The sequence below is a fragment of the Monodelphis domestica genome, chromosome 4 (assembly GCF_027887165.1).
Source record: "Monodelphis domestica isolate mMonDom1 chromosome 4, mMonDom1.pri, whole genome shotgun sequence".
Lineage (NCBI taxonomy): Eukaryota > Metazoa > Chordata > Mammalia > Didelphimorphia > Didelphidae > Monodelphis > Monodelphis domestica.
The window spans coordinates 217,649,839-217,674,893 of record NC_077230.1 but is presented as its reverse complement, the minus strand read 5'-3'; the positions used below and the strand labels follow the sequence as shown (position 1 = coordinate 217,674,893).

Below are 25,055 nucleotides of genomic sequence, written 5' to 3'. Positions count from 1 at the left end.
TATTCTTTAGAACATCTCTTTCAAGTAATAAGCCATATTTATTTCCTATTTTAATTTTCATTCATTGAGGGACTTGAATAATCAATGATTTTTATAATTGCACTCCCCTTTTAACTTTTTTTTAAAAGGATTGATGCAGCCCTATTTACAAGAGGGGGCACTGATGAAGGAGATAGCTGCTACAAATCTCACTGCACAAACTCCCATGCTACCACATAATCTTCATATTACAGCCCTCACCTCTCTCTCCAGTCCCAAGAGATAGGTTCAGATCATCCTTCTATTGCTGTGCACATAGCATAGAAGCCTGTTCCACATCTGCAAAAAGTTCTTACACGACCCCTACTATTCCTCAGTCCCTTCTGTCATTTTGCACCACCTCGGCCGCACAGACATCAGGCACTTCGAAATTAAGCATCTCCAGCAGCAGGGGAGAAACTTGTTAACCTACTTCAAAGTTTACCCTGGGCCTGGCCTCCGCGTTCCAGTTCATAAAGACTACTGGACAACTTTGCATCTCTGTCTCTCTGCCTGTCTCTGTTTCTCTCTCTCCTTTACTCTGCCTGTAATTAGCTTTGCCCCACCCCCACCCAGCCTGTGATCTCTGCAGACTCCCTAGTCACCGCCCGCCACGAGACACCCCAGGCCGGCCTGGGACAGTTGCACCCCGAGTTTCCACCAGCCGGCTCTCCCAAGATCGTCACGTGTCTGCTCCGGCCCCTGAAGTTGACTCTGATTGGCTCTCAGAAATGGAGGGGGCGGAGTTCCCAGGGCTGGGCTGTGGGACAACCCCACTGCAAGTTTTCAAACCTCAACTGTAAGGTCTACTTAGTGTTGCTGCAGTTGCTGCTGCTCTTGCTGCTGCTGCTTGCTGTAGCCATCAGAGCCTAGGTCGCTGCTGCCGCCGGGAGGTAGGGAGGGAGGGAACGAGTCCTGTGTCTTGGCCTTGTTCAGAGCTTGAGGATTCGAGGTCCCCCCGACGCCCCCTTTTTTTGACCCAGTACCGGAGGATTTCCCCCGCCGAGGGGGCAGCGTTGTGCACGGAGCCGCGGGTGAGTGTGGAGAGGAGGGTCCTTTCGCTTCGCTTCCGACCCCCGTCCCCAGCACACCCCCAGAGCAAAAGGGGGGCCCTCATTGGGGGGCTTCGCCTCCATCCCTACTTCCTGGCCGGCCCGGGCGGGGCGGGGTGGCAGCGTCTTTGCAGAATCCGGAGGGTCTTCAGGGTTGAATACAGGTGGTGCGGGCTGAAGTTACCTGGAATCAAGTTCAAGTCCTTAGAGTTTAGGCAGAGGAAACGGGGTGGGCGGGGAATCGGTTTGGACGCTGGTTAAATTTTCAATGTGAGCATTTATACCTAAGAAATGGGCAAACAGTACAAGTTAGGGCTTGATTTGTTTTGTTGATTTTCTACTTTTAAGAAAGTGACGGCGAAAATGTTAATGTGGATGAAAATTTTAAAGTGTGTCCTGGATACATCCTCCTCCCCACTTCCCCGTCCCCCCAAACCAGAACTGGTTGTTAAACTTTTTCCCTTACACCACTGGAAAAGGGATTTGCTCGTGGGACTCCTCGATTTGCTTTCTGCTTCTTGCACCAGACTCTGCCCCCCCCCCCAACCCCCCCTAACTCTCTCCCCAAACTCTGAGTTTCTAGTCTAGCTGAGTAGCATAACTTGGGTCACTGGGGGCGAAGGGGTAGAGTTGTTGGAAGTGAGAAACTTTTCGTTCAGTGTGTCATCCTTCCACTTCTGAAGTTCTTAGATTAGGTTAGAAAAAAATAAGCAGAGGAGCTCGCTTCTGCTTGTCATATGGTAGTAGCGTCTGGGTTTTCCTGTTTATTTTCGATGCAGTGTTTTTCTCCACTTTGTGAATATGCAAATCGAGCCGGACAGCCCCGTTTTTTAAATAAAACTTTATTCCCCTCTTGCCTGATGAGTTCTGCTTCTCAGACCTCATTTAAATGAAGTTTGTTTCTCTCATTTTTCTTGTTAGAATCTTTACGTTTTCTTTCTTCAAGCTTCTTTACAACTGTCCTTTAAAAAAAAAGTAACTTTTACAAGTAAGGATAGAGAGAAATGTGCTTTTTTTTACTTATCCCCTTAAGGTTTTTTTTTGTTGTTGTTGTTGTCAGTCATTTTAGTCAGATCCCATATTTGAGCCACCCCAATATAGAAAATAGAAAAAAAAATATGAGAGTTGACAATCAATCGTAGTCTTAGTTTTTATTCTTTTTATAAATGGTGGCAGAGAGGCAGCACTTTGTATAATGGGATTCAATAAAAATAACAAAGAGAAAACAATCCCCAAACAGAACTAGGAGGAGTGTATAACATAATCAGTCTTATTTATCTAGTAGAGATTGTACTTAATGTTAAATGATATTTTTGACTTTGTAATGAGACTTCTTGAAAGAATGGAAAGAGCCTTGGAATCAGAGAACGTGAGTTAAAAACCAGACTCTGCCACCTACTGCCCATGTGACCTTTACCTCTGCTGGCTTTGTTTCCTCATCTGTAAAATGAAGGGATTGGACCTACCTGACATTGAAGTGCCCTGTCCAGATCTAAAACTGTGATCCTTTGATTGCTGTTGGTTCTTTAAAACCGCCAGGTCTTCGCAAATACATATTTTCACTGAGACATCTTGTTTTTTTTTTTAAAAAGAAACATTGGAAAAGCTGGAAAATAGATGAATGGGCACTTAATAAATACATTCAAAGTCCTTCTGAAAATTGTCATTAACTTCTGATCCCAAGAGCATTCTTTTATTAAAGCTGAGATCAGTAAATTTGCTTTTTCAACTAAAGCTATGACAAAAAATCTTTAAACAGATCTGTAGTCTTCTATCAAGTGTAACATTTAGGTTTTATCTATTCTTGCAAGTTTTATAATACTCCTTGTCTTATAAGTATTAAGACACGTATGTGAAATTACCTTTTTCCTTAGAAAATAACCAGTTTCCCTAATTTCTCCTCTGTTGCTGGTAGTTAGAAGTAGTACACAAAATTTGATGGGCTTTTTACAAACAAATGATTACATCTTTTATTTGCTAATATCTTAGTTATGGCATACTTTACATGCTTATCCTTTTTAAAAAAACTGCAACTTAGCTCTCAGATGATACTTTTCCATTTTGTAAAATATAGGATTAGAAAAATGAAGACACTTTTAGAAGTAATGGGGGAAAAAACCCTAAAATGTTCTCAACAATGCACGAAACTTAATTACAGGATTGCGGTTTGTTGTTTTTTTTTAATTTAAAAAGATTAATTTTGGGGAACAAAGAACTGACTTTTATTTTTGTGTGATGACTAAATAGTGAATTAAAATTGTTCCGTTAAGACAGCATCACTTTTGAAGGAAACTCTAGACTTGACTCATTTTAAAAGTATGTCAGATGGTATAAAAGTCTTAAGACATTTATGCTCAGCAAATGTTTTACCACTGTTACATGAAATTAATAATTGTTAAAATATTAACATTATAGAAGTTATTCTACCAAAAATGGCTCCTTCAAATAGTCCAAGCAAGAAAATCAGTGGCAAAACATAGACTTAATTTTTAGTTGAGCTGTCATGTACTAAAACTTTAGCATGTATTCCTAGTGGGATGTGTGTCTTCTAACATGACAAGACTTTTCACATTCAAGGACATTCAAAAAGCATATGAGTGCATTGAAATATGACATTGGTCAACATTGTTGACAGAAAAAAGGCTACTGCCTTTTTAAGCCATTGGTGTGAAATTTTCCTATTGCCTGACTTTTCAATAAACACTTTACTTGATAAGTTAACTAGTTTATTAGGTAGTAATATAAATGATGTTATTCTCAAGAAGATCTTTGCCAGTCATAATTGAGTAATCCGTACATTAATTATTTTATCTGTTAGTTAAAACACATATCTTTGTTAATAAGTGAACAAATGTTAATGTGGGGAAGGAATGGTCCAAATCTATGAAATTGTCAGGCTTTTTTTTTTTAACTTCCCCAGTGTAGCAATTCCATCTACTGATACAAATCTGTAATTCATTTGTAGTCTTAGAAAGTTGTTTGGACTAATAAAAGGTTAAATGATTTGCCCCAAATCACACAGCATGAGTCTATCAACAAACATACTAAGTGCTAAAACCCTGAAGACAACTAAATAACATGCCATCAACAAACATTTATTAAGTGCTTACTGCATGCTAAGTGCTAAGACTATAAAAGGAGACCAAAGACAGGTTCTGCTCTCAAGGAGTTTGCCATCTAATAGGGGAGACAACTTGTAAACAAAGAGAGAGAAAGCTATAAACAGGATGAGTAGGAAATAATTAAAAGAGGGCTAGCACTGGAATTAAGAGGGGTGAGAGAAGACTTCACCATACTAGGCTAGGCATTCAGCATATGGAGGTAATGATAAAAGAGTCCCTGCCCCCAAGGAACTTGTATGCTATCAGGTGCAGCACTTGAATTCATAATACAACTCCGCCTCTCAGTTAACATATTGCTTTGGTAAATATTAAAGATTTTTTCCATCTTTGACTAAGTATTTTTCCTAGCTGTTCTCCAATCACAATACCAATTTAATAAGCAGACTAGACAGTTTCTCATTTTTAATGTAATATGAATTTTTTATTTAATTGCTACCCAATTCTTCCTTCCTCTCACTCTCCCCCTTCATTCATGCATAAAAATGTGATATGGCAATGTTGTTTCAAACTTAACAGTAATAAAGTATTATCATCTTGAATGCAGAAATTAATGGACTTCAATTCATAGCATTCTACTTGTAGTTTTTAATAAGTTATTTTTTGTCTATAGAGATTCTTTAAAAGTACTGTGTATTTCTTGGCCTTCATGTATTCCTTAGCCTCAAAACATCCTGGTTGACAATTATGGTGCCTGCTTCTTGTTCTGAAAGTACAGGAAGAAGAAAGCAGAGTGGCTCGCTTTCTTGGCATAGAGTTCAAGGCTGAGACTGGTTCTGGGGACTTCAGCCCTAGGGCCATTAACTACCAAATTGGTTAAGCTGGAGTCAGTTAACTGGAGTGCTCCTATTTTTGTCAATAGAACCAGACCTATTTATGCTTTTCTCAGTGCAGGTATTTTGAAAATTAGAAGATCGAAAACGCTCAAGAGGGATTGGGATGTAACCTTTCTTTCCTGAGAATGTAGGGGGAAAGAAGTCCCTTATGCTTGTTTTTTCATTTCTCACTTCCTAGGCACAGTACCATTCATTGGCTCTATCTCCACCAATCCACCCCCTTCCTTCTCTTGTCCTATCCCTTCCCTCCCTCCCACATGAGTGTGTTCTCTGATCACCTTTCCCATGTGTGATTGGGCAGAGATTTTGGAAAGATCTCCCTTACCCTTTGTCAAGTGCCAGCTGCTCTGCATTCTATGCTGCCCCACCACCACCCAAATTAGATCTTTCAGGGGATCCCTCATTCTTTCTATTAAGAACAACAAAAAAAAAGGCAGTATTCAAAGTCCATTTCTGGATGCGTCTGCGATGAGTCTAGGTCATGATCTTCTTAGCTTTTTGTACTCTTCACATTGACACTGACAAAATAAAAGTATGGAACAGCTCCTGAACAGAATGAACCCTCCTAGTATATACGGCAGAAAGAGCATTGGTCTTTGGAGTCAGAAGTCTGGGGTTTTAGCTGCAAGCACTAGTGGTGGCATGACATGGACAAATTGCTTCACCTCAAATTGCCTCAGTTTCTTTACCTTGTAAAAGGAGGCTAATAATACTGTTTTCCTCCCTGGGCAAATGGTGAGCCTTCATTAGTGATGGCTTAGCTTGGGTAAGCATTCTATGCACATAGCGCTTTGTGGAGGTCTTCAGATAAGATTGTCAAGCAGTCCTTACTGTTGAACTGTCCTACATTATCAGATACTACCTTACTAACATGATACTATTTTAACTCCTGGGAATCTTGGACCTCTCTGCATACATGCATGTGTTGGGGGTGGGGGATGAAGTTTAAAACGCTAGTCCGGAATCTGCTGCTTGTCCTCAGTGATGCATGTTTCAGCTCCCGACCACCTCACTTTGACTTTGGAATGTATAAACAGGAGTTCAGACGTGAACCAGTCCATGGTGTCCTCACTCTGGAAGTCTCAGATAGAGAAATTGTATCCTGCCATTTTTCCTTTTGCAATAGAGGAGCATGAGAGAATCAGGAGCAAAGGCATGGAGTAAGAGGAAAAGATTGTTGCTTTCTGCTGTCCATACGAGGCCTTTTTAATGCTTAGCCACAAATTATGTTATTGCCCAGATTAGCTGGACATTCTTCTTGTCCCAAGAGAAATCCAGAGAGTTCAATTCAAGCATTTTTATTAAGCATGTGTTAAGTGCCTCAGGTCCTGAGTTTGAAAAGGAGTCCTCCCCTAAAGGAGCTTCCATTTTCCTGGGGTGAGGATGGATGTGAAGTGGGGAGCAGATAAGTAAATACAAAACAGCTTCTGGATAGGAGACTGATGGGAAGCCTGATAAATCCCTCTGAGGATCTGGAGGGGCCTACCTGGAGGGAGCTATGGAGACCAAAAACAGAGGCAGGTGAGGAGATAACACATTCTGGGCTTGAGGTAGAAAGGAGGGAGGGGAGATGGGGATGGGAATAACTTCTGAATAGGAACAAAGGTGGGAGATGGAATTTGGTATTCAGGAAATAAAGTGTGTGAAGTAAGTCTAAAAAGATAGACTAGGAACAGATTGCAGAAGTCTTGAAATCTCAAATGGGGGTTTGTTTTTTGTCTTTGAGGTACCAGGGAGCCCCTGAGCTTTTTGAACAGAGCAGTGACATGATTGGGCTTGTTGATTTGTTCAGAGGTTTTTTTAAGGAATATTAATTTAGTATCTCTGTGAATGCTAGATTAAAGAGGGAAGATACAGGCAGGGAGCCCAATTAGGAGACTGTTACAGTAGTCTGAAGTGTGAATCAAACTTTGTCTATCAATCAGCAATTTTTAATTTAGTCAACCCAAACCTGAAAACACCCCACTTAACTTCTACTTAATACTAAGTAAAGAAGTTCACAGTCACTTACTTGGAGAGCTCTACCCTGTTAACCCAATCAGTCAGAAACTTGTGAATCCTATGATAAAAGTTGACACCTTCAGAGGATGAGGTGTGAATCCCACAGACACTACCCACTGGGCAGCCAGGAGGTGACTATAAAAAGTCCTGAGAGTCTTACAGCTGGGGGTTTCAGCTTGAATCTTGGACTTGGAGCTTCAGCTGGTGACCTGCCTCAGGTAGGTGACTTGGGACTTGGACCTCAGCTTCCACTTGGGCTTTCCTTACTTGGCTTCTGGAGAGATTAGTTCCAGAGAGACCTTTCCCTTTTGGAGGAGGCCACGTGGATGGAACACAGGTCAGGTTGAAGGTTAACAAGCCCTGCCAGGCTGAGCAGAGCACCAGAACAATATTTAGTGTGATAGGCTGGATATCTTCTCTACCCTCTTTTTGTATTTCTCTATTTTCACTCTTTCCATCTCTTTGTAAATGAAAGCTGTTAAAAGTCATTTTGATTTGAGCTATAATATTTTAAATCGGCGACCATCATATTATTTTAGAATTATATTATTATTTATTATTATAAATATATATAAATAATATATTATTATTATATATATTATTATTTAATTTATTATATATATTATTATTTTAGAATTATATTTAGAATTTAGTCAAGATACTGTGAGATTGTGAGCAATGATTATTAATAACCATTAGGGCTGTGACTTCCGGTACTTAGGAAGAATGGGAGCTAGACAGCTTACCCCTCTACAAATAGGCCTTGATAAAAACACACGGTGTCATCAATATTAATAGCCCCTAGTACAGTACTGCAATCAAATTAGAATAAATTTGGTGATTGATTTTTCTTTACTGTAGTGCTTCAAAATATTGACCAATTAATGAGATGCTATTTTACTGTCCTGGGGTTGTCCAGGTCCATGCAAGGACTTCAGCCAGACTTTAGTATAATGAGGGAGGCATCCAAAGCAGTCTAAGAATTTGTATCAATTTGGTAAATCTGGAAGGTCTCTGAGTACTTAGCCCATGTTTAGTCACATTTTTCCCAGCTCTAAATAGGTGTGATGTTTTAGGCTTTTATTGATTAACAACTCCCCTCCCCTGCCTGAACAGCCCACAATACATGTGTATTAAAGGATATCCCTACTTGTTCTAGAACTAAGAGAACACATTATTTTCCAAACAGGACTCTGTAACTGTACTTAGAATCATAGTTCTAGAGCTGGAGGCAGGGGCATGCTGGTAAATGTTTAACAGGCAGCTTGAGGAGAGGGGAATGGAATGTATGCAATTAAGCTTTATCTTTATTATTAACATCATTAACATTTTCTCCATTGATTTCTTAAGGCTAGACAATCAAGGGAACAATAAACCAAGCCCTGATGCTGATTTCCAAGACAAATGTTCTCACTGAAAATTTAACTATCAGCTCTCTCTGGAGACAGTTTGAGCTCTCTAGCACACCCATAGCTGAAAGGGATCCTGAAGATTTTCTTGTATCCCTTTATTTTATAAATGAGAAAGTTAGAGGGACTTGCTAAAATCATACCAGTAGTAAATGTCAAAGCTGGGATTTGCCCTTACATTCTGACTCCAAATTCAGTGTTCTTTTCACTGCACTGCTAGTTCTGAATTTCTGCTTAGAGTTTGCCACCCTGTATATAATGTGTACCATAAGATTCCCCCCCTCCTTCCCCCCAGCACTTGTTTTCACGCCTGGACAAATATGTTCTGGCAGAAGAGGCATCACAGGGGGAGGGGCATGTCCCAATGCTGCAGATTAAGAAGCAGTCATCCTTTGTTTCCTGGGATGATGGTCCTGGACGAACTCAGCCCAAATAAAGGGAGCCTTCTGTGCTGGGTACTCTTGGATTACAGTATCACTAAAACACTCTTCTGCAGAGGTGGTCCCATTTGGCTCTGGGTGAGAGTTTGGCTTCTCAGTGCTCTTAGCATGTTGGCAGGGGCAGATGACAAGTGCATTGCATTCGTGCCACCATTGCAGGGTGCAGGGTGTGTGGGCAGGTGTATCAAGTAAAAGAAGAATGATGACTGCCTTTGTTGGAGAATTAAGTTGACCACAAGCAAACGCAGTATCACTAAGTCGAGGGTTTTTAATCTTTTTGTGCGTCATGGACCCCTTTTGGCTATCTTGTAAAGCCTTTAGATTTCTCAGAAGAATAGAAGTGCATAAAATAAACTAGGATTACCATGGAAACCAAGTTTCCCTGATGGTGATGCGTCTGTGTCTTGTCTGGTATACACTGAGAGTGAAACTTTCTATTATCTATATCTTCCCTTCTTTGGACTTCTGATGCAGTTGAATCTATGGTCATAAAGTTATTCAGAGAACAAGTTCTGGCTGTATTTTGACTAGCGTAATTATTTGGAGGATTTCATCAGCCTACAGGTGTTTGCGGCCCACCTTTAGTGATTCCGTGAGGGGATGGATATGGTCCTCTTAGTTCACAAGCGTGGGGGAGATAGCTGCATGAGTTTTAAGAAGTGAAGGCTTAGACAGTATCAACAAGGTTTGGCCAGGATCTGGCATCTCTTCTAGTGCTGAAAACTGTCTCAAGCCCCATCCCCACCCTAAACAGCTATCATAGCTGTGCCTATTCTAAGGGGCAGTTGGAGTAGACACTGATTTTACTTGGCCAATGTGGAGGACTATTAGAGGCCAAGGCCTGCATCTTCCCAGGACATCAAGCAATTTTATGATGAGGAAATTAGGAAGCGTTGTACTTGATTAGGTGAGTCCCCAATGGAAAAAAGGAAGTTCATTGTTATTTAGTGAGTAGGTTTTTAGCAGTATTGGAGTAGTCAAATTGGAATCATGATGTTTAAGAAAAGGACACCAAAATCATTGCTAGTAATCTCTGCTCTATTTGGGGTCACAAAACTGGATTGAGGGAAGAGTTAAATGAGGAATGAAAGGGTTGGTATTTGGACCTGGCTGAATAAATGTCTCAAATTTTAGTTCAGCAGTTGGTTGAACAAGAGAGAGGGATGAACTTGAGCTCGGCAATACAAGAAAATGGCTAGGGATAAGAGAGGCTTGAATGTGTGCACTGGGAGTGAATGGGGATTCCTGGTTCATCACGAACGTAGCTTCAGTTTTGGTGCCCCTGACCACTGGACCAAAGAGTAGTAAAAAGGTCCCATTTACAGAGTTCTCTGGGAATCTTATTGGTATTATTAAATGTCTTCTTAAAATGGGGAATTGGGTGGGAATTTCTGATTAGGGGAGTCTAGTCTATCAAGAAGTAGGACAGGAGCAGAGGTGGAAGAGTTGTCTTGCCATGAAAACATGTATGGATAGCAGGAGGAGCCCTCCACTAAGAAATAGAAGTGCTCAGGGTGAATGAACTAGGTGTCACTTGGTTCTGGGCATTCAGATCAAGAAATGGTACCACTTCCTCCACCTAAGTTTGGACCAGAGAGGACCAAGTGTGGATACCTTGCAGGTACATTTGACATGGTATGAGACTCCCTCCCTGTCGTAGAAAGCAGGCAGTCATATGGGACACATCATTTTGACTGAGATAAATCTAACAGTATTCAAAATGGTATCTGGGAGTTCAGGCCATTGTAATTTTTTAAAGCAAAAATTCCTTTTACATAATAACATCTCATAGCTAAAGGCTTCTACTTCAGCAATGGTCACCTCTATTAAGTGGAGAATAGAAGATATTCCCACTGAAAAGCCAAGGCTTGTGAGGGATCCTTAGCTAGGAATACATTGACCAGTACCTTGTACTGTATTTGTAAATGTTCCATAGGGCTTTTGTCTGGTTCATCCCCCTCTGACTGAATTTAGGGTTAAATGAGCAGGAAACAGAGGCACTGTGGGAATACATTCAAGAAAAGCTTCAGAGTTTAGCTTCTCTGGTTCCTAGACATACCTTCCCCAACTATTGGTGCTTTCTTTTCTCATTGACCAGGAACATTTTGACTGGAATTCAAGAAACATAGATTTATACCACCTGAATTTGTGAAGAATCATATCATCTTAGAATTAGAATCAGGAGGAGGAAAAAAAGCAGTAGGGCCAGAGAGGGGTGAAAGAAAAGCTTATGAACATCTGGTTAAGCCCTGTCTGGTTCAGAAGGCTTTGGTGACTCTGCTCAGGGAATATAGAGTACCAGTTTTCTCTTAGCCCAGACAGGGGGATATCATGTAGGTTTGAAAGAGATTCATCTCTCTGTTTGGGTTCTCTACAGCTCATAGAAGAAAACCTAAGAAGTATGTCTTTCACTTGCCCCAGATGACCTTTGCCGACTATACCAAACATGACCATTCCACCAAAGGAATTAAACTTAGGCAATACTTTATAGGCTCAGAGAACTTTTTATAGATAGTTCATTTATATGACTGTTAAGAAAGGCTGTGCAATACAAGGTTCGTGTTAGATAGGAGCTAGTGGAGGAGGGGTTCCTTAAGGTTATACCCTTGCTTTATTCAGGCTGGATGCCTCTTTTGTAGGGTTAGAGACTTTGGGAGTGACATCCAGCACAATGCTATTTGTTAGAAAGGGATAATAGGTTAGAGCAGTGATGGTGAACCTTTTAGAGATGGAGTGCCAGGAGCAGGTGAAGTGAGGAATGTCCTCAGCCAGTGTAGAGAGGGGGAGGGGAGCAGCTCCACTGGAGTCACTCTGTCTTTCTAATAACAAACTGGGTGGGGGAGAGGGGGTGTCCTGTGTCCACAGAGAGCTCTCTGCATGCCATCTTTAGCACCTATACCATAGGTTCACCATCACACTGGGTTAGAGCCAGTGGTGAGCACCTTCTGTTGACTTTAACTGAGCTTACCTGGGAAATGTGGGCCATCAAGGCTCTTAAAGGAAGTTAGGAACCAAGCCACTGTTGCTTTGGATCGCAAAACCTTTATTTGCTCCACATGGGTCCAGATCTTATCTAGAAAATTGTCCAGTGGCTATTATTGTTTTAAAAGTTTTTCCTTTCCAAGTGACTTATATGCCTAAAGCAAGAAAAACTTTAGCTGACATCCTGTCTTAAAAGGAGGCCCAGGCCTACCCTCCTACTGCATATGGGTAGCCCCAATAAGGAAGTGTGGGTGGCCTCAGTTGTGATTCTCCAGCATTAGTTCTTTGTGTTATTACTGTTAAGAAAAAAAAGATCTTTCCTTTGTTTGAATTGATGCAAGAGAAGCAGAATTAGGAGAGCTGGTAATGCAGTAACATCATTTTGTATCAAAGTTCTATAAAGAACAATTTTGAAAGACAGGAACTTTGATCAGCCCAAGTATCAACCCCACCATCCAGAGGACTCATGATGAAACATGCTGTCCCCCTCCTGACAGAGAGGTGATGTACACATTAAGTCATATTTTTTTTTGGACATTACCATTGTAAGAATTTGTTTTGCTTGACTATATGTGTTTGGAATATTTTGTTTTTCTTTCCCAGTGGAGAAGAGGGAGAGAATGAGGACTTGATAATAAAATAAAATAAAAATTTTAAAAGACTCATGATGACACACTTAGCTAGACATTAGAAAGAAGGGAGAGTCCCAAATTAAAATTTTCAGCACTGTTGTTGGCCAGACTAGACATCTGATGCTTCTTGCTTTGCCTGAGGCTATGAGAGGCAGCATGATGTAATAAAAAAAAATAATGGAAATTTAAAAAAAAACACAGAATTCAAGTACCTAGGTTCAAATCTCCGCCTTCTCATTTTCTACCGTATGACCTTGATGAGAAAGCCACTTTGCCTCTCTGGGCTTCAGTTTCCTAAGGAAACCGAGGAAAATTAAATAGGAAATAAGGGGTAAAATAAAAGGTTGGACCTGTTGACCTTCAAAGTCCTATAAGAATACAATCGCTTTAGCAAAATGGCTGTCAAAAATAACAAAAATTGTATTGGATCAGCATAAGTTACAGCATATTGGAACACCGTGACTAGCATATGGCATTAGTATGTGGCTTCAATACTCCAAGAGAAGAAAGGACCGTGACTGCCATCTGTAGGTAATAGACTGACCACAGTCCTGACCTCCAGGCAGATTTGCTTGTTTGCAGATGGAGAATCAGGTGCAGGCCTTCCTGCTCTGAAGGAATGGGTGTGTCATTTCTCCCCTGGCATTCAGAGGGTCTAGGAAATCCCCCCCAGCTGGGGCCTGTTCTGTGTCTTTTTCCTCTGGCTCATTGTGTGTTGTAGCCAGGGTTGTTACTGTTCTCAGTGGGAATGGATATAGGATTCTGCTACAGATAGATCTGAATGAACACCTTTCACATGTACATGTGTGACATAGCGATCGTCAGATAATTTCTCATCATACTACAATTAGACAATCCAGTTATATTTATTTGTTTGTTTTGTAAAAACCCTCACTTTCCATCTTGTAATCAATCCTGTGTAGTGGCTCCAAGGCAGAAGAGTGGTAAGGGCTAGGCAATGGAGTCACACAGCTAGGAAGTGTCTGAGGTGAGATTTGAACTCAGGACCTCTGTCTCTAGGTCTGGTTCTCAATCCACTGAGCCACTCGGCTGCCCCCAATCCAGTTATATTTAGAAGAATCTTCTAAAAGAAGCAGAGGAATCCAAAGAGTTGTGATGGCTTTTGAAAATCTTCTTTAATTGTGAATTTAATAAACACGTATTGTACTAAGTTCCATGATATAATCAATTAGGCAACAAGCATTTATTAAACACCTACTGTATGTCAGGCATTGTGCCTTATAAGGACTGGGAATACAAAGACCAAAAGCTAAATAGTTGTTGCTCTGAAGGAGCTCACTTTCTGTAAGGGCAGACATGCCCATATATAAGTATATAAAGAATAAGTTTATGCCAACTATATACATGCTAGTTGAGAAGAGGAGATGTTGAAGACTTTCCGCACATCTTGAAGTGTGGGGTTTCCATGGGGGAAAGTGAGGACAGAGCAGTGCAAGATGCAGGACGACACCGTTCAGCGATGCTGAGAGGGGAAATGGAAGGCCATGTGAGGCATGGAGCAAAGGCCAATTTTTATAGACCAGACGTTGAGGAGGAGTCATGAATATCGATGAGTCTGGAAAGATGAGTCAGAACCATGTTGTAAAGATCCTCCAAAGACAAATGGAGGCACGTGTGTTTTTCAGCCTGTAGGCTACAGAGATCCATTGGAATTTAGTGAGTCGAAGAGTGGCACCCTCAGATCCCAGGTCAGGGAAAATCACTTTAGCAGCCAAGTAGGATGGAAAGGAGCGAGAAAAAGTTGGAGGCAGGGAGACCTATTAAGATTCTGCTGGTATAATTTAGGTGAAAGGCGAAAGGCCTGCACTAAGAGCAGAAAGAAGAGGTTAGATAGAAAGAAGTAGAGCAGAGAATCAAGTATATTCCCACATTTCCTCACCGAGTTAATTCCATAGTTCAAAAGGAGCAGGATCCACAAGCAAATGCAACACATTCAGTGCATAGTTGTATGCCCACAAAAATGACCTCACACCATTTAACTTTTACTTCCGTCTCTTCGGGCTGAAGCATGAAGCGGAATGTGATTTTGTATAAGTTGGAGCACAATTGAAGCATTATTCTGAGTTGAAAGAGGAAACTTTATTGGTGTCGGAGAAAGTGCTGGGTCTGGATTCAGTAAGATCTGGGTTCAAATATCAGCTCAATTACTGCTTGTGAGACCTTGTACAATTCACTATACTTCAGTTTCCTCATATGTAAAATAAGAGGCTTGGGATAAGTGATAAGTAGAAAGATTTTTAAGGGCATAAAGGACTTTAAAGAATTTTATTTAACTACATTCTGCAAATGAATTAACTCATTCAGTTCACAGGCACTTTTTTTTTTTCTGTCTTGGAGTCAATACTGTGTATTGATTCCAAAGCAGAAGAGTGGTAAGGGTTAGGCAATGGGGGTTCAGTGACTTGCCCAGCTAGAAAGTATCTGAAGTCAGATTTGAACCCAGGACCTCCCATTTCTAGGCCTGGCTCTCAATCCACTGAGCTATCCAACTGCCCCCTCACAGACACTTTTAAAAAATCTTGGGCTACAGAAAGGAGGATCAGTGGAATAGTCTCGGGGTAAATGACCTCAGCGAGACAGTCTATGATAAGCCCAAAGATCCCAGTTTTGGGGACCAAAACCCCCTATTTGATAAAAACTGCTGGGAAAATTGGAAGACAGTGTGGGAGAGATTAGGTTTGGATCAACATCTCACACCCTACACCAAGATAAACTCAGAATGGATGAATGACTTGAATATTAAAAAAAAAAAATCTTGGGCTGCAAAGGTGTTAAAACTTATACTGCACCCACCTTTTTTTCTTGTTGCTCGTTATATCTTATAGCTATATTTGGAACTGCGGCTCCAACAAGCCATAGTAAGAACAGCCGCCACGCTCCAGTAGTCGTCTCAGCAGACGCACTAAGCCACATTGAGGGGAACTGAAAGGCCTCAAACCCGTCAGTGAGTTAGGCAGGTATCTAGCCGGGGCATGTGAAGACATCGCTCGGAGGATGGAGGGACGAGAATCATTTGTTCTGGTGGTCACAAAGGTGGCCGTGAAGGCAGCTGAAGCAGGTGCTGCCCTTGGACCTTGGCTAGACGTTGAGGAAGTCCAGCTCATCCACTGAATCACTCGTTGTCTTGACCTTTGTCTCACCACTGGACTTCGGTGACTCTAGAAAAGAGGCAACATTGTGCAGCTCTGCCTCTCTTCAGTCTAACTTACCTGTGAGTTTAAGGGCATCGCCAATACTATCATTCTGGTTCTCTTTGAATGCAAAAGCACAACAACCAACCAACCAACTATATTTGTAATTATACGATGTTACACTTATCCTGTCTTTGTGAAATAGCATCATATATTGTATTTTTTTTAACAGAAAGAATATTCTTATACTCAACATGTCCAGAAGAAGATTTGATTGCCGGAGCCTCTCAGGCATGCTGTCAACATCTATCCAAACTCCAATAAAGACAGAAAACTTTAACAATTTTTACATGCTTACATCTAAAGAACTAGGAAGGTAAGGAAACTGCTAATGGGAATGAGAGATTAGTATCATTAAGTCAAATTAAATGATTAATTTTTTGCTATTATTTTTATAGTTATGCTTTAACATTTTTGCCCCTTTTCTTTTTTTTTTTAAACCCTTACCTTCTGTCTTAGAATCAATACTGTGTATTGGTTCCAAGGCGGAAGAGTGGCAAGGGCTAGGCAATGGGAGTTAAGTGACTTGCTCAGGGTCACACAGCTGGGAAGTATCTGAGGTCAGATTTGAACCCAGGACCTCCCATCTCTGGGCCTGGCTCTCAATCTACTGAGAGCTGTCCAGCTGCCCCTTTTTTTTCCCTTTTTCAAAGGAACTCCTTGTAGAACACTTATGGACATCGACTGTAGTGGTAAATTACTGAATTTGTTTTTCTGGCATACTATCAAGAATATTTTTAAGGATTAAGAACGTGGCCTTAACTATTTGTCTGCCTGTATTAGGATCCTAAAATAGTGCCTCTGGAAGGAACTAAGTTATAGATCCCAGGGCAAAACTGTACATCTTTTAGTAATAAGAATGTGCAAGATAAGTGTATTTAAGAAAGATTGTTTACCTGATAGCCCTGGAAATATAACATCATTTTATTTAGTTGAGAAAAGGAACAGAAACAATGATGTCCTTTCTTCTATTTTACTTTTCCTAAATATGTTAACAAATATTGACTTACCTTTTTGTATTGTGTGGTGGTTTGGGGGGTCCTTTTGTAAACTATAGGATAAAGGAGAAGCATCATGGAAAGAAGACTGCAATGTAGTGTGGGGATGATCTCTGACTATGAAAGAGGCTGATGATAGGAAGGAAGCTAGGGACAATAAATCGGGGAACAGGAGAGGAGATAATATAAAGCAGAGGGGAGTTAGTGGCCAGTGCTAAGGAGATACAGTAGAAGGAAAATCCTCAGATTAAGGAAAGGCCTTTAGATTTGGAGATGAGATTCGTGATTTTATCAGAGAGCAGTTTCAGTGGAGTGAGGAAACTTCTACACTGGATTAAGTATAGCCTTGGCATTGATGTGCCCTAAATGGCCTTGCTGACATGAATGGGGTAGAAGTTGGTTTTTTTATTATTATTATTCCTTCTTAAAATGTTTTTATTTTTTTAGTTACACATAGAAACACTTTTGACAAATGTTTTTTGACATTTTAAAATTCAGATTTTCTCCCTCCCACCCTCCACGAGGCAGCGAATAGTCTGATATAGGTCACATTCATACTTTCATGGAATACATATTTCTATATTGCTCATGTCATGAGAGAGGACACATGTCACACATACAATCACAATCTCTTGAAGGAAATACAGTGGAAGATGGCATGCTTTGATCTGCACCCAGATTCCAATAGTTCTGCATGAGTCCCTTGTGATTAGCTTGTAGACTTGCTTTGCTGCCAATGGTTAGGCCTTCACAGTTGATCAGTGTATAATATTTCAGCTACCGTATACATTGTTCTCCAGTGGTTTGAAGGTTTAAGGGACAGTTTTGTTTTTCAGCACTGGGGAGATCTGTAGAAATGGAAGATATAGGGGAAAGAAGTGGAGGGTGATTGTTGGAATAAGGGGTTGGTATCAAGGGCATGGGGGAAGAATTAGGGACTTTAGAATATTTTGTCAAGTAATAGTTTGAGAGATTAAGAGCACTTAATCTTGGATAATTTTTTTGATTTGATAATTGATATGATAATCTTTGATAATAAAAACAAAATCATTAATTAAAATGGGGCTTTGTTTTATTTAATTTTTTACAAATGAGGCATCAAATTAAAATTGAAAAATCATTGACTTAAATGAAATATATAGTTTGTGGTTGTTCAGTCGGGTCTGACTCTGTGATCTCATTTGGGGTTTTCTTGACGAAGAAAATGGTTTGCCATTTCCTTCACCAACTCATTTTACAAGTGAGGAAACCAAGGTAGAAGGGTTTAGTGATTTGCCCAGGGTCACACAGCTAAGTGTTTGAGGCCAAATTTGAATTTAGGAAGAAGATTCTTCCTGACTATCCACTTTGCCATCTAGTTGCCCCTGATGTGTAGTGTAAATATGCTTATATATGTGAGGCACCGGTTTAGTAAAGAGATGGAAAGTGATTAAACTCTCCATTGTAATAACTCACTCACCCCTCCAGAAAAAGAAACAAAACTGTAGCATTTAGCTGGGATGGGTTAATAAATCATTAAGTGAATATTGGATTTTTTTTTTTAACACTGATGAATTGAATTGAAACTGCTGGCACTTCTCCTTTCATGAACTTAAAAAATATTCTTTGAATATGTTCATGAATTTCAATTGGCTCATGGGCCTGGGAAATAGAAATTAGGATCTTGTTGCAGTTTGTAGTTTTGCATATTAGAATGCAGACAGGCACAGATTTAATGGGTGATGCATGATAAAGCTTTCCATTCAGCTGTTTTTGATTCCCATAAAGTATTTCAGAAAAAAAACTCATAACTTTTAAGTAAACAGAAGGAAAACATACAGAAGTCACTAGTGAAGTTTTGACTATTCTCAAGAAACTTGGGTTCCTGTTTTTTAGAATATGTTGGGTAAAGTTTCTTAAGTTTTTTTTTTTTTAAACTGAAGCAAGTTTTCATAGAACTTCTTGTGGTTGGAAGGGTGAGGCAGATTCAGAAATAAATGTCAACTTCCTTTGTGGGTTCTTTTTTTTGTCTTTCAAATTTTGTTATGTATTCTAGAATGCAATAGAATAGCTACAAAGTACTTTAACTGCTGAGTTCTTGAATTGAGAATTATTAAGAAACTTGGCTTTCAAATGCCAAGTTAAGATGCATAACTCATTTTCCTTATTCTTCCATTTTGCAATTAAATATGGAATAATTTCTTTGAGGAGCAGGGTGCCATTTACACTTTTAAAATGTCACTAGCAATTCAGAATTGAAGGAAAATTCATTACCTGGCTATAGATTACCTGGCATTTGACAAAAGCAATTTAAATAACCTGATTTAATAGCATACAAATGAAAATTTTAGCTTTGGTGCCAGACGTCTGATTTATAAAATAGGGATAAGACCGGTCCTGTGATTTCATGGTATGGGGCACTCCCAGTAAGAAAACTCTTTGTGCTGATGCAGCTTTGGCAGTTTATAGTCTTGGAGAATTGCCTGATGCAGCGAGGGTTTAAGTGACTTGTCCAGGGTCAAATAGCCCTTTTTGTCAGAGACTGGACTTGCCTTTGTAATCCCAAGTCAGGCTTTCTAACTACTTCTCCATACTGCCTTTAAAAAATATCTCATAAAATGTAACTGTAAACATCTACAAGTTAAAATGCAACTATAAACATCTGCAAATTAAAATCTGAAAGATTTGGAGGAAGGCCTTATTTTTGGTTAGTGATCCTAATTACCCAATATCCAGGTACCTTGCATAAATAGATATCTTCCATTTTTATGTCACCTTGATTTCCCCCTTTGTTCTTTTAAGTTTCAAACAAAATCTCATCTTCTACAGGAAGCTTTTCCCAAATCTCTTAATTCTAGTTAATTATTTCCTATTCATCCTGCACAAAACTTATTTGTATATATTGATTGCTAATTCTTTTCCTCCATTTGACCATGGAGACCTTAAGGGAGGGGACGTTTTCCTATTTTCTAGATTATTTCTTAAAAAAAAAAAAAACCTTTTAGTTGTAACTTTTGCTTTAAAGTTTTTGCTTTTCACCAAAGTAAGGTTTATTAAGATTAATAAATCACACTTTTTAAAGGAATTACATTATTAGAAGGAATTGTTTTCTAGTGATTAGAACTAAAAAAGTGAGAATGAGACTATTTTGTGTATGTGCTGTGTGTGTTTTTAGAAATAAATTTTTTACATTTTAGTGAGTTGATATAAAATAAATATAAACATTTTTTGTGTTTATAAAGTATTTAAAATCTTTAAATTAAAAATGCCACAGAAGATTTATTTCCTTAGTTATGAATACAAATAATTTTATGTGTGGCCAATAAATTTTATTAATATTTAATTTTATAAATACTAATACTTGGGAAAATTCAAAGAGCTGTAAAGCAGTGCTTTAAAATATCTGTGCCTCCTTGCTATGGGGCTGATTTTTGTTTGCTTGTTTGTTTTGGTCAATTTCATCTATTACATGTGTACTCAATAAGAGTATTAAGGAGAAATAATACATCTTGACCCAACTTTAAACCTTAAAAATCAATCAGATGGAGTAATTTTTTAATTTCTCTTCTCACACAGGTTCACCAGTTATAATCACTCATCAATTTTTTTCAGCCTTAATTTGCTTCATCAGTTTTATTCTTTAGAATCATAATTTACATGTATCTATTAGAATTCTAAAGAACAACTCTTACTCTTAAGACAATGAGTTGTCTCATTCTCTTAAGCAAGTATATAATTATTATCACCCACTTTATCAGAATAGGTTTGATGAAGTGAGCACACTGTTTATGTAACTGTTTAAGATGTAGTCTTAGTTTGGAAATCAGGATATGGCAAATATCTAAGTGATAGATATTTGAAAGCTTTGATGGTTTTAGAGGAATTATTCTCTCTCTGGACTCTTTTATCTTTGTATCCCTTGATAGAATGGAAATGTTTAAAAAATATTATTGACTTCTCTTTTTCAGAGGAAAATTTGCTGTGGTCAGACAATGTATTTCAAAATCCACTGACCAAGAATATGCGGCTAAATTTCTAAAGAAGAGAAGAAGAGGCCAAGATTGTCGATCAGAGATCCTACATGAAATTGCCGTGTTAGAATTAACAGCATCTAGTTCCCGAGTGATTAATCTCCATGAAGTCTATGAAACTTCAAATGAAATCATTTTGGTGTTGGAATAGTAAGTATACATTTTATCAATTCTTTGGCATTTGTTTTAAAGTAGTAACTGATCAGCAGGGTTTTTTGTTTTGTTTTATTTTTGATACATCAGAAGTAAAGAAACAAAATAAATATTTTCAGAACAATTTAAATTAGTTGCTAATTTCTGTACCATCTTAAGGACTATTAACTATTTTGTCTTCAGTTCTTTACTGCATTAAGGAATTTTTTTTTACATTAAAAAGAAAATACCCAATCACATGACTACCAACTAAAATTTCTGCCTCTTTCCTGCTTTAATCTAATCTTTTTTTAAGTTTGAGAAATACAAAATTGTCTTTAGAAACTTTTACTTTCTTTTCTTTATATTACCTAGTTATATTTGCTTAAGCCACTCACATTTAATTTTGTATTTGAAACAGTTCATTAGAACCATCTTTGAACCAGAATCAGAGTCTAAATTCTTTATGTAGGCTAAAGATAGTTCTTTTTTTTTAATTGGGCCCCACTAACCATTGAAAATATCAGCCATGTTCAATTTATTAAAAAAATTCCTTTTCCAGACCTACTATTGACCCACTAGCTATTACCTTAGGAAAATCAATTTTAGCTACATATCTCAATGATAAGAACTAACTAAAACTGTCAAAAAACCCTCCGTGTTGTTAAGTTGGCAGTAAGCTGGCATAGTGGAAAGAGCACTAGACTTCGAAATGAGAAATTTGGCTTCAAATCCCAGTTCTTATGTCTTCTAGTTGGATGACCATGAAAAAGTCCCTTAACTTCCCTATGGCCCAATTTGATGATAATAATAATTAGACAATGTATCTTATAAGGTTACTAGAAAAGTCCAGTGTAAACTTTAAAGTACTTTATCCATATCAGCTATTATAATTAAATTTGAGGGATGTGGGAAGAAATCTTTGTGAAATATGTGTTTTAGAAGTGATCAAGTTGTTCTCCTTTTTTAATAGATTTTTTTTCAATTAGCAAGCATTTATTTTCTCTTTTTTCTACTTCCCCCACAAAAAAAAAATCTTGAGTAGATGTTACCTTAATTATAAATTTCATCTAGTGTTCTATGCAGATATCTTTCTATGGGTTGGGATAAAGAAGAAATAATAATACAAATTAGAGAAATTTTTCAGTGACCTGCAGTAACTCAATACAAGAACAATAGCTTTGAAATCCCATAAATTATAACTCAGGCTGAAGCATGATTTGAAGAGAGTTCCCCTCAAAATTTACATATAACTAGAATTGCAATATGTTAACAACAACATGCTTTGTATAAAGAATAAAACATTATATCTAATGTAGTTCTTAATGATTTCTTGAAAGCCATGCCAGCAGAGCATAATTGTTGGGTTTGTAAGATGACTTTATTTCATTTTAAAATTGAAACTAAAAATAAGCTGTTAGTATACTTATATACAAAGTAATATATGCAGCATATACCGTCTGATATCTGCCTACCCTAAAAACATCCAGTCCTCATTAATTAAAAAAGAAAATGTATATCCCTTCCGATGACATCTGCCAAGATTTTATTAAGGTTTTTTTTCAGATAATGACTTCTACATTCTTTTAATTTAATCTTGAAATGACCCTTAAAATACGAATTTAGTTCTTATAGCTCCATAAAACACATCTAGTTAAGTTATACAAAAAGCCAATACTTTTTCTTCTTTCAACATTTTAACTGTAGTGCACTATAAAATGACTGGGCATTTGATTTTATTTATTAACAAGGAAATATCCAATGAAGGAGAGTGGATATATAGAAATAAGGCGATGGAGCATCATGCTCAAGAAAGCAAGAAGGCCAAAACACTGGCGTTTATTGACTAGGGGGATGATGTGGCAAGAGTTCCCCAGCTTTCAGGAAGAGCAAGTCTGTGGCTAGGTGGAGGACATACTGGAGCAGAAATGAGAATTGAGGCAAGGAAATTGGCCAGCAGGCTAGTGCACTATCTGAGCATGAGGAAGGGAAGACCTGCACCGGGGTGGTGGCCCTGTCAGAGGACAGAGGGAGATGTAGTTAGAGATATCATGGAGGATATCTACAAAGAGAGGTGCAGGCAGAATCAGCCAGACTTGGGTGGTTGAATGGGAATCAGGAATCTGGAAGGACACTGAAATTGCTAGTCTGGATGACTGAGAGGATGGCGGTGCCCTTGATGGTCAGGGAATTTAGAAAGAGAAGAGGATCAGGGGAGGAAAGATAATTCAATTTTAGACATGTTGAGTTTAAAATTTCTATGGAACATTCATTCTCATACATCTAATAGGCAGTTGAAGATGTATAAGTCTGGAGATCAGGAGAGAGATTGTTGTTTTGTGATTCAGTTATTTTTTTACTCATGTCTGACTCTTAGTAACCCCTTTTGGGGTTTTCTTGCCAAAAATGCTGGAGTAGTTTTCCACTTCCTTCTCTAGCTTATTTTACAGATGAGGAAACTGAGGTAGACAGGGTGAAATGACTTGCCCAGGATCACACAGTTAGTAAGTATCTGCAGCCAAATGGAAACTTAGGTCTTCCAGACTTCAGGCCCAACACCGGCTGTGCCACCTGGCAGCCAGGGAAGAGAGATTAGGGTTGAATAAACAGCTCTGAGGATCATCTGGGTATAGAGGTGATAATTGAATCCAGGGGAGTTAATGAGATCACCAAGTGAAATTGTATAGATAAAGAACAGAGGTTCCAGGGCAGATCTTGATCTGTGGACAAAATCTGAATAATAAGCCAGTCTCAAGACTAGGAAACCAAGAAGGACTGACTATTCAGGGAGGAGGAGAACCAGGAGAGTGTAGTCTCAAGAAGAGGATGATCAATAAAGATAAATAATGAGGATTGAGAAAAAGCATTAGTTTTGGCAAGCAAGAAATCATCGGTAACTTTGGAGAAGGAAGTTTCAATGGAATGATTTGACTGGAAGCCAGACCGAAGGGATTTTAGAAGAGAGTGAGGGGGAAGAAGGAGAAGTACCAATTGCAGACATCTCTCTCAGGGAATTGGGCCATGCAAGGCAGGAGAATTGTGTTAATGCTAGCAAGGATGGTCAGATCGAGTGAGGATTTTTCCAAGGATAGAATGCATATGAATGTGTTTTATAGGCAGTAGCAACAAAGCCAGTGAAAGACTGAAGATGGAATGGGATCAAGAGTTCACACAGAATTTACCTTGATTGGGAGAAAGGCCATCTCTTCCTGGGAGGTGGGTAAAGGAGGAGGAAGAGGAGGAGGAGAGGAGAAAAGAGAGCTGAAGCCAAAGAGCCTCAATTTTTTCAGTGAAATATTTAAGTCTAGGAGTAGGAAGAGGAGAAACCATAGGCTGCATGAACAGCTTGGAAAAGCCACTTGGTGAGTAGCACAGGGATTTGATTAGGAAGGTGTTAAAAATAATCGCCTTGCTTTGGTGAGGGTCCAGCAAATTGCTAGTTACATTAAATCGTTAAATATTTTTAAAGCTCTATAACATTAGTATGAGAACTCTGCCCACCTTGCAAAGCACAATATCTTCATGTCTGAATTGATGATTCCATGAGTTGCTGCAGACAAAAAATGGGTTATTTTCTGACTGACTTTTTCTGACTTAACTAAATTAAACTGCTTTCTTAAGTAACATAGGTGGATTCTGAGACTCGCACCTGGTGCATTTCAGGCCCAGTAGGGCCTGCTCATGTTTTGTTGACATGGCTTTTAAGAGCTCAAAAGGAATTTCTTTTTAAAATAACATTTTTTTAAAAATTGCCTCCTCCCACAAAAACCCTTGAACCTCAGGGGCCCCATCTATACAATGATGAAATCAGGCTAGAAATGTCTAAAGTTTCATCCAATTCTAAACTGATGACCCTATAAATCCTTTATTTTGTGAGGCCTACTGAATGCATTATGAACTTAAAAGGGATTATACTATTTCTTAGTAACACAACCTGTCAAATGAAAAGAAATTTTCAACTTAATCCTTGGCTTTTTATCTGTATGTCCTTTTCCTGAACTGCTGCTTTTACTTTTAAATCACTTTTCCAAACCGTAGTACCTCTTTGTCAGCATTTTCAGGTGAAAAAAGTAAAATGACCTTAGACTATTAATATAACAAGTCAATGTGATCTAGAGCATAAAGCACTAGATCATGAGAAAAGACTTATTTTTAGCTGCTCTACTTTTCAAAAGTCATATGATATGAATATAGAGCACCTGGTCATTGTCTCC

At 38.8% G+C, this 25,055-nt stretch overlaps 1 protein-coding gene across 1 annotated transcript in view; it reads left to right on the top strand.

Annotated features, from left to right (window-relative positions):
- Positions 1–720: 720 nt before the first annotated feature.
- STK17B (serine/threonine kinase 17b) overlaps positions 721–25,055 on the top strand; it is a 40,352-nt gene continuing 16,017 nt past the window's right edge. Inside the window, exons 1-3 of the mRNA XM_007494545.3 lie at positions 721–1,052; positions 15,874–16,017; positions 20,647–20,859. Of these exons, the coding sequence (XP_007494607.1) occupies positions 15,896–16,017; positions 20,647–20,859 (335 nt within the window). The 5' untranslated portion in view covers positions 721–1,052; positions 15,874–15,895. The remainder of the gene's footprint in view (positions 1,053–15,873; positions 16,018–20,646; positions 20,860–25,055) is intronic.